A 16,102-nucleotide genomic window follows, 5' to 3' on the forward strand; every position below is an offset into this window, starting at 1 on the left:
GATGGGGCTGGATAGCCAAAGCCTCTTTAAGATGTACCAATAGCCACTCAACCAAAAAATAGTACTTTTTGCACAAATCGACCAATCAGCAACCAAGAAAACTAAAAAATGATCAGCTATTAATACGTTAGATCAACTATTTGTACATGTGAAATCATTTTGGAAGCTTTCATGACAGATGACAGCAATGCATAGACAACAATCGGCTGGTTTCCCTATAGTGTTTTAGTGGATGAAATAAACATCTGGTCGAGTGCTGCCCCACAGCACTCCAACCCATCATATGTGGTTGTAATAAAAGCTTTCATTAGTCACGTTGACATTTAATGTCTTGAGATCAACGTAATGTCAACTGTTTCCTCTCTAAATAATGTAGGAGTTCTTTATTGGTTTGCCAGAAGTTGTTGATTAGCTTAAACATTCCACAAATGTTTATTTTCCTTTGGATTGTAATCAAAGCAAAATCAACTTGTCAAAATGATTTGGCATTCATGAAAAGGGATGAAAAGCAAGCCATTATCTGGTGCATGCACACCGCCGTACATCAGTGATTTGATTCTTTCTGGGAAATTATGAGTTATTTTTTATTTACATGTGGACATGTCGACGACTTCTCGCATTGAAAAGTGGAGCCGAAAAATCTGAAACAGCCAGCGCAGCTATATACCTCTCCATTTCATATTAAAGATTCTATCCAAGCATTACGTATGCTTCAGTTGAAGGCTCGTTAATATCAATTTTAAGTATGTTCCAGTAAATTTTCCAGTCTAAAGAAGAGCTATGATTGTAATTAGTCGTTTGAACAAGCAATTTCCTTTGTTAGGAACATCATAAATCTTTACGCCTCTGCCACCTTTATATCCAATAAAATAAAAAATTTAATAAATGAAATTTTTTCTGAATGCATTTTAATTGTTTCCAAGCTCCTCACATTAATAAGCTTTCTATTTTACCCCATCTTTGTTTTCATTGGGCATACAAAATCTCACATTTCATTTCTTCCGATTCAAATAGATCAGTGGTTTTAGTTCATTTTACTTGGCAGGCAGCACAAACCTAAGATTTTTAGACTATCTTCCCTGACTAAATATCTGTGGAAATCATTATATTTTCATACTGACTGCAATTCTTGATAGAAGAAAGTAAATTTACAAAATATTGAAAGCAAAATTTACTGTAACATAACCCTTGAAGAAGCTGCATTGGGAAATTTAAACATCCAAACCATCTCAACCTTAAGAAAAGATTAAATTAATTTATATTTTCACTTAAGCAAACTGCATTTTATTTTGATAGTTTCTGGATTTGATCTTTAAATATTTTTTTCATTAACTTTTTTGGGATCACAATCCAAGAGTTGGCTAGTGCGGAGAAGAATACATAGTAATTAAATACAAAGCAATAGATAGAGATGCTTATTAAGAATCAAAGACACGTATAGATAAACAATACACCACTGCTTGCCACTGTGTTTACATGGCACATTGGAAAGATCTGAACTCCGCTGTCTGCAAATTTCTTTTAAGTCATCTAGCTCTTATCATATTTGGAGTGCTTCTTAGGGAAGCATCAAAGCAGGATGGACTGTGGTGTACTGATAGGCACTTTCATTAAATAGTTGGAAGACAAATTGAGGCATCCAATCTTTTATTCTTCGTAATAGCACATAATAATGTCAAGAATCTCTGGACAGGTTGCAACATGCTAGAACTAAATGAAATCTCTACTATATACAAGTTTAAATATTTTGCTTAAAATGCTGGGCAGCCTTTTACTAGAATGCCCTTTTCAGTGGGGCAGTGTGCCAAGGGGCATCCATCCATATTATCTCCCCACCAGTTCAAGGAAATGTTTTCTAATCCCAAGCACACGTACAGTAGCACTCCCATGAATGCCAATCCTGCATCCAACCCGGCTGAAAGCACGTAATTATGCCTTTGCCACCAATCTTTCTTGTATCTATAGATAACAAAACTAAAAATAAATCCCGTTAGTATCCAGCTTGTGTAATTGACTGCTGTTGCAGGGGGCATCATTCCTGTTGCCCCAATAAGGATTGGCATATTAATCAATCTGATCCATTTTTTGTGGGGGTATGCTTTATGAGCCAGCCATACCAAAAGTGGAGCAATTGCCCCACCTAAGAAAAACCAGCTAATTGACTCATATTTACCGAGGTTTCCAAAAATCCTCCTGGGTCCTATCAATCCCCATATTACAGAGGCATCAAAGAAAACCCGGTCCTGTGGACAAGTCCAGGGGCTGTTCGAAGGCAAGACACTTGTGTCACAGATATTAGGAATGGTCTCCATCATCCACCACGCTGTTCCTAAGTACACTACTGCTGAAATTACTGTGCCCACCACCTTCAGAAAAACAAAATAAGAATCAAGTTAGTCACGTGAATTTATAAATTTGGAGCCCTTCAAAGGTATTATCTGAGTTCAATTATATACCTGTGCCACGAACATATTTCGTGGGGGGATTTTCATATAATGACCCAGTTTAAAGTCCTGTAAGAATGTGAGGGCTTGAGTCATGCTTATGTAACCATATACTTTGAAGCATATGTTTGCAACTGGTCTTCCGGGATAAATGTAACCTATGATGTATTCAGTTATGATATTCAGACCTGGAGCCTGCAACACCCAGATGATAAACATATTCAGTTCGTAGGTGTAACTACTCTCAAATTCTACAGAGATTGCCATTGCCATTTTAACATAAAAAACTGCAAGTATTAAGACAAGATACGTTAGAAATCAACCCCTGCATAGCCATTAACATCCTGTAGTGCCACAATATTTGATTACGAACCATTAGCACATGTCAATTCTCAAATGCTAATTTGAGTTTTGTTCAAATTTGCAACTTAGCGTGTGCTCTGTAAAATCAGTGAGTTAACTAGATCTGTACAGTGCCTCAGAAATTACATTTTGAAGAATAAGTAGAACAGAGACACAAGGTTTTCAATTACCTGAAGACTTACACTGATTCATACTTAAAACGATGCTTACATTCAAAATTAAGATCACGGCATGGGAGGAATACATAATCAAGCACCCAATGACTCACGAAATTCTCCAAACCCTAAACAACTGTTACCTGAAAGAAAGATTAATACCAGAAGGTACCTTATGTTAGTTTTGTTAGCTTGGACAGCTGTTTGTCCATATGCTATTATTTAGTATCTAATTGTTTTTGCTAACAAATTGGTTAGAGCAAGGACAATTATTTATTAAATAATTGACTTCTTTTAGAAGCAACTAGAAACCAATTTTGTTAGGGTTGGTAAGTTCTTTTATATCTCCACCATCGATTGTAAATCAATCTCGGCCGTTGGTTTACCAATGAGAGTAGTATAAAAGGGGGTCTAGGGGGCATTTGGAGAACATGAAGTTTGGAGAAACGTTTGCAGTGTTAGCAAACAATCTTGCAGTGTTAGCAAGGGCATAGTGTTAGCGCGAGAATAGCAGTGGGGAATATCAGCGGGATAAATTAGGAGGTTGTCAAAGTTCTACCAGTAAGAAGCAAGGAATTTTGTATCTCTTGATTTGCTGAAGTTTAATATAATTTCTCATCTGTAGAACTGGTTTTTCCAAGGACAATTTGTCCGAAAATCTTGTGTTCATTGTGTTGCGCATTTCTTTTCATATTTTTATAAGTGAAGTTGCAGTTGTGTTATTTTTCGATATTAGCTGGGAATTTATTTTCAGCAGTTTAATAATCGTTTATGATAGGAGATTAATAATCAGTGACTGCAATAGTTAAATTTTTCACATGGTATCAGAGCATTGTTAAGGGTAGAAGAGTTTTTCCCTAGGAAAGAAATTTTGATCTCTTTAGATTTATTATTGCTTTAAATCCTTGAGATGGCTTCAGCTGGTTTGAGAGATCAGGATAGATTGGATGGTGCATCAAATTTTGGTGTCTGGAAGGCTAGAATTTCTTTATTGTTGGAAGAGAATGGTATCAAAGATTATGCTACTAGTGTTGTACCTGTACCAACGGATGCAACACAGCTTGCAGCATATAGGAAGGACGATGCCAAAGTGAGGAGGATTATCCTTGATGGTGTCAAGGATCATATTGTTCCACATATCGCAGAGCTAGATACAACGAAGATGTGGGATGCCATTCTGAATCTATACCAGAATGCTACCACCAACAGGAAGCTGATTCTCAGAGAGAAGCTAAAGAATACTCGAATGAATCAGAGAGAAGACGTCACAAGTTACCTCACTAGGCTCAGACTTGTCAAGGATGAGTTAGCAACTGTTGGAGATAGTCCTAGTGATGACGAGCTAGTGAGAATAGCCCTAAATGGGTTTACTAAACAATGGAGTGTCCTTGTTCAAGTTGTCAGTGGACAAGATACTTTACCGAGTTGGGATCGACTATGGACTGATTTCATTCAGGAGGAGTTTAGACTAAGTCTTGTCAATGGGGCCAACAAGAGTCAGAAAAATGAGGTGGAACAAGAGAACGTTGCCCTAGCAGGTAAAGGGAAAGCAAAGAAGGGATCTAGCAAAGGATCAAGTTCACAAAGTGAGAAGAAGAAGAAGGACCTTTCTAAGGTCAAGTGCTTTGGATGTCACGAGTTTGGTCACTATGTCAGTGATTGCCCAGAGAGGAAGAAGGGTAAGAAGTAGGTGGCAGCTTCAACAAGTGTGGAAGAACTCTCTAGTAGAATGGAAGATGAGTTTGCACTCATAGCTTGTATGGTTAGCTCAACCTCACAGTGTGTTTGGTATATAGATAGTGGGGTGTAATTTCATATGACAGGAGTTAGAGAGTACTTCTCCAGTTACAAGGAGGAGGACACCAACATCTAGATTTCTATGGAAAAATTATCCAAACTCAACCCTGTTGGGAAATGGACTGTTCAGTTTCAGAGGGAGAATGGAAAGATAATTCCACTTGTTCAGTTTCAGAGGGAGAATGGAAAGATAATTCCACTTCATGATGTGTTATATGTGCCAGGCTTAGGTATGAATTTGATTTCTATATCTGTTCTTCAGGATAGGGGGTATAATGTACTCTTTAGAGGGACAAATGTGTTGATTAAGCACAAGAATTGGAAATCACCCATAACTATTGGATTTAGGAGTGGTCGCCTTTATAGATTGCAGTTTGATGCTCCTAAGGCACTTATGAGCAACAGTAATCCTAGAGATCTTGGAGAGCTATGGCATAGGAGGATGGGCCATATTCATCATGGAGCACTTAGATTGCTTCGTGAGACGGTGACAGGTGTTCCAGAGGTGAGCACAGAGCATGACGATGTATGTAAGGGATGTGTGTTGGGGAAGTTTGCGAAAGCATCTTTTCCAAGAAGTGACACCAGATCTAAGGGTGTTCTTGATCTAGTACATTCAGATGTTTGTGGACCGATGTCGACGAAATCTCTCAGAGGATATGAGTACTATGTTACTTTTATTGATGATTTCTCTAGAAAGACCTAGATATACTTCTTGAAGACTAAAGATGAGGTTTTCAGTCGATTCCAAGAGTTCAAGGCTCTTGTGGAGAATTTGACAGGAAAGAAGATAAAGGTTCTTCGGTCAGACAATGGAGGCGAGTACAAAGGAAATATCTTTCAGGAGTTTTGTACCAGAGAAGGAATCAAGAGAGAATGGATTGTTTCTTACAATCCATAGTAGAATGGAGTTGCTGAGAGGAAGAACCATTCTATATCAGAGGCAGCAAGAGCTATGCTACATGACTAGGGCATGCCCCGTTACTTATGGGCAGAGGTGTGTAATAGAACAGTCTACATTCAGAATAGAGTTCCACACAAGGTGCTAGGGAAGATGACACCAGAGGAGGCTTTCACAGGGAAGAAGCCAGATGTTAGTCACTTCAGGATATTCAGGAGTTTGGCATATTGCCATATTCCTGGAGATACATGTACAAAGTTAGATCAGACTGCAGAGAGGGGGTACTTTGTTGAGTACAGTGAGACCTCAAAGGCATACAAGATTTTCATTCCGAGGACTAAAAGAATTATTGTTAGACGGGATGTCAAGTTCATGGAGGACAAGGCATTCAGGAGATCTAGAGATTTGCCAGCAGATGATCAGAGTGAGCAGCCAACAGAAGTTGCAAGACCAAGTCAAGAGCAACAAAGCTCAAGTACAGTTACTACTACGAGCATAGACTCAGATAGTGAAGATTCACAGAGTATGGAGCAACAAGTGCAACAGGAAATGCATCTAGAAGACTTAGAGGTTGACATTTCATCCTCTACAGTTGGCAGCAGGAACCATGTGGTTCTAGATACACAAAGGGATACTTAGGAGTTTGTGGGAGCTCCTAGGAAGAGTACTAGACAACGAAGACAACCAGCCAAGTTCAATGACTATGTGGCATTAGTTAGTCAGTTGGTAGATAGTGAGCCTTCTAGCTATTAGGAAGCTGCAGAACATCAGATATGGCGAGGTGCTATGGTTGAGGAATATTCTTTAATAATGCAGAACGATGTGTGGGAGGTAGTACCTAGACCAACAGATAGGGTTGTAGTTGGATCACGCTGGATCTACAAGATAAAGCACGGTGCGGATGGTAGCATCGAGAAATATAAGGTGAGGTTCGTGGTAAAGGGGTTCTCTCAGAAGGAGGGAATAGACTATGAGGAGACATTTGCTCCAGTTGTTAGGTATACTTCTATACGATCTATAATCTCACTTGCAGCGTAGATGGGTTGGAAAGTCCATCAAATGGATGTCAAGACAACATTCCTTAATAGTGAGCTGAAGGAGGAGGTATACATAGAACAACTAGAAGGCTTTGTAGCACACAACAAAGAGACCCATGTGGGCAAATTGAAGAAAGCATTATACGGACTCAAGCAGGCTCCTAGAGCGTGGTATGAGCGCATTGATACATACTTGCAGAAAATGGGCTTTGTGAAGAGTGAAGCAGATGCTAACCTCTACTACTTGATAGTTGGGGGTGAGATTCTCATTCTTGTTCTTTATGTGGATGACCTATTTCTTACAGGTTCACTAGGGCTCATAGTGGATTGCAAGAGGAACCTTGCAGAAGAGTTCGAGATGAAAGATTTAGGACTTATGCACTACTTTCTAGGCATGGAAGTGTGGCAGATAGATGGGGAGATTTTTCTTGGTCAAGGGAAATATTGCATTGAAATCTTGAAGAAATTCGGAATGGAGGATTGCAAAGCCATGTCTACACTCATGATCACGAATTGGAGGAAGGTAGATACATCTAAGGAGAAGGATGTAGATCCCACTTTATATAGACAGTTGATTGGTTCGCTTATGTATTTGGTCAATACTAGGCCAGATATAGCATTTGCAGTAAACTCTCTTAGTCAGTTCATGGTTGAACCAAAGAGAATGCATTGGACAGCGGCTAAGCATGTGCTACGTTACTTGTGTGGTACAGTCGACTATGAGATTAGATATGTCCGAGGTGAAGGTATTAGGTTGATAGGCTATACTGACGCAGATTGGGCAGGAAGTACAACAGACAAAAGGAGCACTTCAGGGTGTTGTTTCAGCTTGGGATCAGGAGTTGTATCTTGGTTCAGCAGGAAGCAGAAGTCTGTGGCTATAAGTTCAGCAGAAGTAGAATACATAGTAGCTAGCATGGCAACATGTGAAGCTATATGGCTTCAGAAGTTGTTAGTAGCCTTGTTTGGTCAGAAGGTTGAGACTACTGTGATACATTGTGACAATCAGAGTTGCATCAAGTTGTCTGAGAATCCAGTGTTTCATGATAGGTCTAAACATATAGATATCAACTATCACTTCATCAGAGATTGTGTACAAAAGGGAGTTGTTCAGCTACAATACATACCTACAAAGGAGCAGGTAGCAGACATTCTAACTAAGGCATTGGGGAAGGCAAAATTTATCTTCTTCAGAGATAAGTTAGGTGTCCTGCAGAACAACTTCCTCGCTAAGAGGGAGTGTTAGTTTTGTTAGCTTGGACAACTGTTTGTCCATATGCTATTATTTAGTATCTAATTGTTTTTGCTAACAAATTGGTTAGAGCAAGGATAACTATTTATTAAATAATTGACTTCTTTCAGAAGCAACTAGAAACCAATTTTGTTAGGGTTGGTAAGTTCTTTTATATCTCCACCGTCGATTGTAAATCAATCTCGGCCGTTGGTTTACCAATGAGAGTAGTATAAAAGGGGGTCTAGGGGGCATTTGGAGAATATGAAGTTTGGAGAAACGTTTGCAGTGTTAGCAAACAGTCTTTCAGTGTTAGCAAGGGCGCAGTGTTAGCGTGGGAATAGCAGTGAGGAATATCAACGGGATAAATTAGGAGGTTGTCGAAGTTCTACCAGTAAGAGGCAAGGAATTTTGTATCTCTTGATTTGCTGAAGTTTAATATAATTTCTCATCTGTAGAACTGGTTTTCCCTTAGGGGTTTTTCCAGGGACAATTTGTCCGAAAATATTGTGTTCATTGTGTTGCGCATTTCTTTCCGTATTTTTATAAGTGAAGTTGCAGTTGTGTTATTTTCCGATGTTAGCTGAAAATTTATTTTCAGCAGTTTAATAATCGTTTATGATAGGAAATTAATAATCAGTGACTGCAATAGTTAAATTTTTCACACCTTACTATTTTCAAAACATGTGGGGTGCGTCCCCTATTGCCTCAATATTCAAGCAGAAGGCGGTTCCATGGAAATTGTAACTTTTCATAACGCAAAGAGGTTAGAGATAGGCATCCAGAGCTCTGAGTTTTATAATTTTATTGCTACATGGCAATTTGTTATTTTCTAGGTAAGTTATCATATTCGCTCCAGAAAGCTGAAAGTCGAAATTCAATTCGTCCAAATTGGTAGTCGATTCGCATTCATGTTAAATTCGCTATTTTCCTGGTAATTTCCCAGCGGAATCATGTTTTCGAACCCTGTTCGACTTTGCAGGAATTTAGATTGAATTTGGTTTGGGTAAAACAAGCCTAAGCAGAGTTTCAACGACTTCACAGCAAATTTGGGAAATGAAAACCTTTTTTGTCAACTTTTCAACAGTCAATAAAGCGCTTTTTTGTTTCGTTCAACCTAAAATGACGTTGTTTTGGGCTTTTATGCAGCAGCAGACCTAAAACAATTTCGTATTCTAAGATATTAGTATTGTGGTATATGAACTTATTTTCTGTAGCATATGTTTACAAATATATTAAAAAATGAATTTAAAAAATCTTGTATTGACGAACCTAAAATGAATCCGAATCTAGTTCATTTTTTTGAGCGAATCTAGAATCCGAATGTTCCGAACCAGAATCCGAACCAACAACTAAGGAAATATTTAATCCAATAGAAACCAGATTACCACTCACAAGTTTAAAATTCATGTCACTAAGTTCATAATATATGTTCCTCCATGACAGCAATTTAACCATGCATTCAGCATGCACCAGGAGAACCGGTCTTTCAAGCTGGTGGTATTAGCATATGCCTTAGGCTTAGCTGGGGAATATCAGTTTGTTCTATGGTTCCTGATTTTCAAAGGAATATAGTATATTTTCCGTTTAATTTATATCAGTTTAGTATATTGAGATTTCGATTACCAAAAAACAATCATTAATGACAATGTTTCAAAGGTCAACTCAAAAAAGTTACTCCGGATTTATGCAAGTTTACCTGATTAGTGGTTGCAGCAATAATTCCAATAGGAAGTGTGAAGACCAGAGCAATAAGGCATGCGAACAGTACTCCCCACCAGGGCAATTGAAGCTGATCAATGTAGTACTCACATGCAAAGATGGACAAAGCAACAGTGCCAACAAGTATTAGTTGGAACCACAGTTCTGGCACCTGTTTGTATTTTCTCATTAACTTGGTGTGCACATCCACTTCATGATCTCTAAAAGCAGACATGGTCAGATGCCAAATTTCTCTGCACAAAATGGTAAAAACAATGACATATTAATAGATGCAGCAAATCAGTCCTATTATGATGGTATACCAGAGTTCTATTGAATTCAAAAACAAATTTCAAGACATGGAGATGGATACATACTTTCCGTGGAAAAGAAGTACATGAACTATTGTGGCAGTCAGTGCAGCGAATCCCACTCCATACGTCATAGCGAAGAAGGTGCTTAAATTTAATTCGCCATACTTCTTATAAGCGTGTAAGTCCAGATGGAAATTTGAATCAATAATCTCGGAGATATTGTACCTTTGGCCGGAGGAAGTGAAAAGATGACTAGAAAATATAGGAAATGACTTTGCGTCAAAAAGATTCATCCAATATGCCAATGGTGTGATCACATACATTACAAGCACAAATCCAACACCTACATTGGCAATGGCAAACCAAGGACTGGCAAGTGGGCTTCCCAAATACGAAGAAATTGTGGACCAATCAATACCAATGACACCTATACCAAGACCTTCCATTCCTGAACCCAGTTGTTGTGCCATTACAGATTTAGGAAATATCCAACACACCCATGATAGTGATGTGATCATGAGAAACATATAGCCGGGCAATACATAATAGGCAAAACTACATGTAAGGACAACTAGAAAAAACTGATTTCTGGTAAGCCCTCCCTTGGGTCTCTTCTCCTTTTCATGAAGAGCTCTGCAATCATAACAATTGAAACAGCATAAATTTACTCAATGTCCAAGTATCCACCAAAGTCTAATTTGGTGTATCAATTCTAATGTAATTTTAATTTTAAACGAACGAATACATGAAAAATAGGATTGCCAAGTATATTTACAAAGTAAACCATTCCCTGCATCTCTATCTATATAGGGATAGAAAAGGAAAAACAAAGTGATGAGCTTAAGTATACAATGGGTGTGCCGAGTTGATCCCTCTATCTAGAACAATTAAGAAAAGCATCAATTGAATGCAAGGTAAGATAAAAATGCTTAAGAAAGATGTTCAAAAACATAAGCAGTCTCTAAAAGATTCATGTCATCATTTGCTACCCTTGAAAGTTGAGACCATGGTGAAATATAAGATTTCCATTGATATTTGTATGGCAACTTTGACTTCTACTATATAACTAAAATGCTAGTTGATGCCAATTTCTCTTTCACTATGGGCTAGACAATGTTCGTGCCGCCACTCTTTCCGTTTGAAGTCATGATCTTACTGATTTATTAGGTTTGTGCTGATATTTGGCTGAGACATTTGGGGTATGTTCTACTTCTGCCTAAGAAACAATGTAACTCGATGAGAGCCAAAGGTATCTTGCAGCATGGGTTACCTGTAGGCTGCAGCACATGACATTTCATAACAAGTGGTCACATGGAAGCTTCTGAGGACCACTCCACCTAATGATACACGAAGATTCCAAAGCCTCAATCTGGAATGTGCTATCCAAAGTCCATTGTATTGAACCATGGTGATTTTCAAGGTTTGTGCTGATATTGCACTTATGCCTTTGAGGTACACTCGTGTAATAGTATCATGGACAATCCAAAGATAGGGGCACTCTTAATGTTTGAGGTAGAGGCGACCTATAAGATTTATAGGTTATTCGCTCAAGGCCTTTTGAGGTCTGCGCTTACTCTGATACAATGTACTTAAGGTCTCTTGCACCATGGGCCACCTAAAGTTGAGTGTGAAAGTACGTGGGTGGGAAGCAGATTCCCAGCAAACTCAGCCTAGAAATGCTAATACCTAAAGGCTACAACAGGGGTTTCCTCTTATTAGTTCTTCGTTTAAGAATGAAAGGTTAATTACCTGAAGAGAGAAACCTGGACAAGATTTGACGGCCACCACATGCCAGCGGGCTCTACTAAATATCTTCTGAAGATTCCTGCCCATCCAAATCCTAGTACCTGCAAATAAGAAACGTCACCCAATTACATTACTGTTTACACGGAACAAAAATTTCTTTCAAAACAATACGTACAGAAGTGGATCTTTGGTAGGAAAACAACTGTACAGAAATAAACCTGTGTTGTGAAAACAATAAGAAAAGCAACGAACAGATCCAGCCTCTTCTTGTAGAAAATTCTGACGGCACTGACTATATGTATAGCATACACACTTCCAGCCCCTGAATTAGCGAAAATTGTAATAAGCACATGCTCCTTCACATTGAAGGGTCCCGGATTCATTGAGAACTCCCACTTTCTTCCAGCCAAAAACTTCCTCTTGCTTAGGGTAGCTGCCATCATGCGGCCAAGAGGAAGTACTGCAATCTGAGCAGAGATTGCCGTTACAGAGAGGGGCTCTGTTCTGTACCAAAAGAACTGATTCAGAAAAGATAGCAACACACATGACAGAATACCAAGAACCCACATTCTGAAGGTCAAGGAAGGCATGCTTGGGTCATCTGTTGTAGGCACAGTAAGTGCCACCTGTTCAATGGGTGATTGTTCATTCGCATCCCCTGAATGAACTAGTTCTTTCTCTTCATTCTTGTCAATGGTTTTTGCAGGATCCACGTCTTCGTACGACACTTTATCTCCTCCATCTTCTCTGCTGCCTGCAGATCCTTCAAAAATCGCAAATCAAGTAGATTTCGTATTTGGCATTCATAAAATTTGAAAAGGTCCGAACTATGTGGGTAAAAACAAAAGAATTGCAAATTTTATGCTCTCTTACGGCTTTTAGTAAAGACAACAAACAAAACGATATCATCTAGGCGTGAGAATTTCTTAATCTAAATCTATGCAATTTTTTTTTAGAAAAATAAGTTTTTAATTAAATTATCTGATCCAATTAGGAATAAAATGGCTTCGATTATTAGCATTAGTAACCCTGTAAGATCTTAAAGACCTGAGGTCCTGAGGATAAACGGAAAAAGTTTCAACTTTCCGAATAGTTAGGTGCCTTCCTCTCGCAGTCTAACAAAAACAGGCGTCTTCCAAAAAAAATCTCACTGCACGTATACTTGTTGTTTAACTACTTACCAACACAAAATCACTCGGTCTAGCGGTGATCGGTATCAGGCGTGGAATTTGACGGTCTCCCTTGCTAGTCATATGATTTTTTTATGACATAATTTTTTTTTACGCGTTTCATTCTACGTTTTGATTAAAAAATTGATTGTTAAATTTCATTTTAACTTTAAATATTCTATAAATTAGAAAATAATAATAGTAATTAGTAATATTTGTAAAACTCTTTATGAATAACTTTTAATTATAAATTAATACTATATACAATATCATAAAAGAACAGGTTTCTAAGTTCATGTATGTTACTTTAAGAAATTTTTAAATTTTATATTTTTAAAAATAAATTTTAAAGTTGATTATATTGTATTTCGATAAGATTATAAATTAATATAAATATGTATTCACCAAAATAGAAAGATAACTAAATAGAAAAAAAAAAAAGAAACATCTATAATATAAAATAATATATATTTATAATACATATATATTATACAAATTATGAAATCACATTTATGTATAATATTAAATATAATACTAAATTACCTATAAAAAATATTGACGGTTTAGTAATAGATTTAGTTGTAATATTGATGATTCTCTAAAAAATTAGCCTATCAAACCATACGGTCTTACAATTTTTTAACCTGTCATATATGATTAAAAAGTGCCTGATCCGTATGCTTCCTCTTTGGAGGTTGTAGGTTCAAATTTGACATTCTTCCAAAAAAATAATTTATTTTCTCATTCTCAGGTTATGTGTGTTTCCAAAAAATCTTAAATTTGACATTCTTTCAAAAAAAAAAAAAATTATTATTTTCTCATTCTCAGGTTATATGTGTTTCCAAATGTGACTATATAAAATCAAAATAATAGTTCAATTTCAAAATCTTCCAAAATAATAGCTCAATTCAGATATCTTCCAAACTAATAGCTCAATTTCAAAATCTTCCAAAATAATAGCTCAATTTCAAATAGCTTCAAGACTAACCAATCTCATTCTTCAAGAAAAACAAACTAATTATTCTTCTAGTGTAACTACATAAAATAAAAACAATAGCTCATTTTCAGATATCTTCCAAGACTAACAAAAGAATTGCTATTGTTTCTAATAAAAATAATTTTTATTATTATTGTTTTTTATATCGATTAAATGTTTATAAATAACTTTTCTTTAAACAATTATTATTATTTAAAAAAATATTAAAGATGTAGAATAAGGGACCAATGAAAATTCTTGAATTTTGATGTAAAGTATAGAACATAATTTAAGAACTTGGATAATATTATGTGTTAATTTACAATTTATTTGTATAAATATAATGATATGATATTATCCTTATTATTAGAATGTATTATATAAATTAATTTTTGAAATCAAATTTTATATATTATTATAAAATAGTGATAATTAAATTTAATTATGTAATATTTATAATAATTGCTAAAATTTAAGATGAATTTGATAATTTGGAAAAAGCTTTAAGTCCAGTCTTCTTCAGTCCGCATGAAACCAGAAGAAGTGTGATAATTTGACTAATTTAAAAAATGCTTCCAGAATAACAATTATTTTACAATTTAATTTAAAATTCTACAGTAAATTTTTTTAATGCGTGTTCCGATCAATTTAGACAAATAATCGTAGGATATCATACCTCGAAAACCTATCAATTCAATAAATAGATCAATTTCTCGAGTTTGCATATCAATATAGTGGCAGGAACATTTGCTCTTAGAAGTGGCAGAATTTTAATACAGTTAATAAATCATTTCCTAAATCCTGTTACAAAAATCGCGTTGACTCCTATCTTTCTCAAAGGAAACGATTCTCTTGCCACCCAATCTTGATACTTTTCGGCTTACCAACTGGACAACGGGATAATCATTAATGAAAGTTGAAACCCTTTTCTGTCACTCTTTCGTAATTTCAGAAGCGACGAAGAAGACACAAATTATACGAGAACGCGCAGTTATAATTACATCATTTTGCAAAGGTAAAGGATTCTTCTGTGCAGCAAATATTTTCCGTGCACAAACTAACTAAAATAAAACCAGCGGTTTGGCGAATCGAAACAGAGCAGGCTTAATGAAAATAAAGAAAGGGAAAGAAATACTAGTAGATCGTTGAAAAGAAGAAAAGCACGAACAAATTTTAGGTGAACGATTCTTCTGTGCAGCAAATATCTTCCATTCACAAACTAACTAAAATAAAACCAGCAGTTTGGCAAATCAAAACAGAGCAGGCTTGATGAAAATAAAAAAGGGGAAAGGAAAACCAGTAGATTGTTGAAAAGAAGAGAAGCATGAAGGCGAACGATTTTTCTGCTCAGCAAAATGTTCCGTGCACAAACTAACTAAAATAAAACCAGCAATATGGAAACAGAGCAGGCTTGACGAAAAATAAAGAAGCGGAAAGGAAAAGCAGTAGATCGTTGAGAAGAAGAGAAGCATGAACAAATTCTAGGTGAACAATTCTTCTGCGCAGCAAATGTTTTCCATGCACAAACTAACTAAACTGAAACCAGCAGTTTCACGAATCAAAACAGAGCACGCTTGATGGAAATAAAAAACGGGAAGGAAAACCAGTAGATTGTTGAAGAAAAGAGAAGACTAAACAAAATCTTGTATAAATACGTACCTTTCATTGTAAAGGACTGATCGAATTCCAAAGAAACAAAGTCCTCCTTCCTTCACAGAGATCAAATGAAGCAGATCAGAGCCTAAGAACTCATCTCTGCTTAAAACAATTTACCTGCAAAGGGACGCCTCTGCTTTAAGCAACTTGTGTTTGCATCCGTAAAATTATAAGCCGACTCCAATTATGTCGCACTTAGTTAAGGCCGTGTGTACTCCGTTCTTCATGTAGCGGCTTTAGAGTTAAAGCGTCAAAGTCTTACGTGTAAGACAAACAAAATTTTTGTATGAGGTGCATGTGCTATTTTTAGAAGGTGGAGATAGAAAACTGAAGACTGATGTGATTGATCGGGAGTAAGATTTGAGATATTTATATATTCCTAAAATTCATGCAAAATATTATAAATGTCTATAATCATGCAAAATATTTATGTGGTGAGATTTATGTCTATTTATTTAATAAAATTCACTGTAATAAAGTCAAGGCTTGCTAAGTACAAAAGCTCAACCTTTAACAAAAGAAAATAGTATATTTTAAAGTTCTAAAAAATTTATGTTGTTTGGTACTATCAATTTAATTATTTTTATGTAGATTTTAGTATTTCATAATTAA

The 16,102-nt window shown here is 36.4% G+C and overlaps 1 protein-coding gene across 1 annotated transcript; it reads right to left on the reverse strand.

Annotated features, from left to right (window-relative positions):
* Nucleotides 1-1,304: 1,304 nt before the first annotated feature.
* On the reverse strand, nt 1,305-15,831 carry LOC149556501 (oligopeptide transporter 7-like). The gene is made up of 7 exons (XM_089830818.1): nt 15,494-15,831; nt 11,908-12,443; nt 11,693-11,790; nt 10,007-10,576; nt 9,628-9,883; nt 2,457-2,639; nt 1,305-2,366 (listed from the first exon to the last, which is right to left on the reverse strand). Exons 1-7 carry the CDS (start codon nt 15,498-15,500, stop codon nt 1,752-1,754), a joined length of 2,265 nt encoding a protein of 754 aa, XP_089686944.1. The 5' UTR covers nt 15,501-15,831; the 3' UTR covers nt 1,305-1,751.
* Nucleotides 15,832-16,102: the final 271 nt, after the last annotated feature.

This window comes from Cupressus sempervirens, chromosome 5, assembly GCF_028749045.1.
Source record: "Cupressus sempervirens isolate cs-2001-9-10 chromosome 5, ASM2874904v1, whole genome shotgun sequence".
NCBI lineage: Eukaryota > Viridiplantae > Streptophyta > Pinopsida > Cupressales > Cupressaceae > Cupressus > Cupressus sempervirens.

Coding starts and splice junctions, on each gene's coding strand:
- LOC149556501 (XM_089830818.1), bottom strand. Junction 9,884..10,006: donor GTACTTCTTTTCCACGGAAA/GTATGTATCCAT, acceptor CATTTTGTGCAG/AGAAATTTGGCATCTGACCA. Junction 2,640..9,627: donor TTGCTGCAACCACTAATCAG/GTAAACTTGCAT, acceptor TGGGTGTTGCAG/GCTCCAGGTCTGAATATCAT.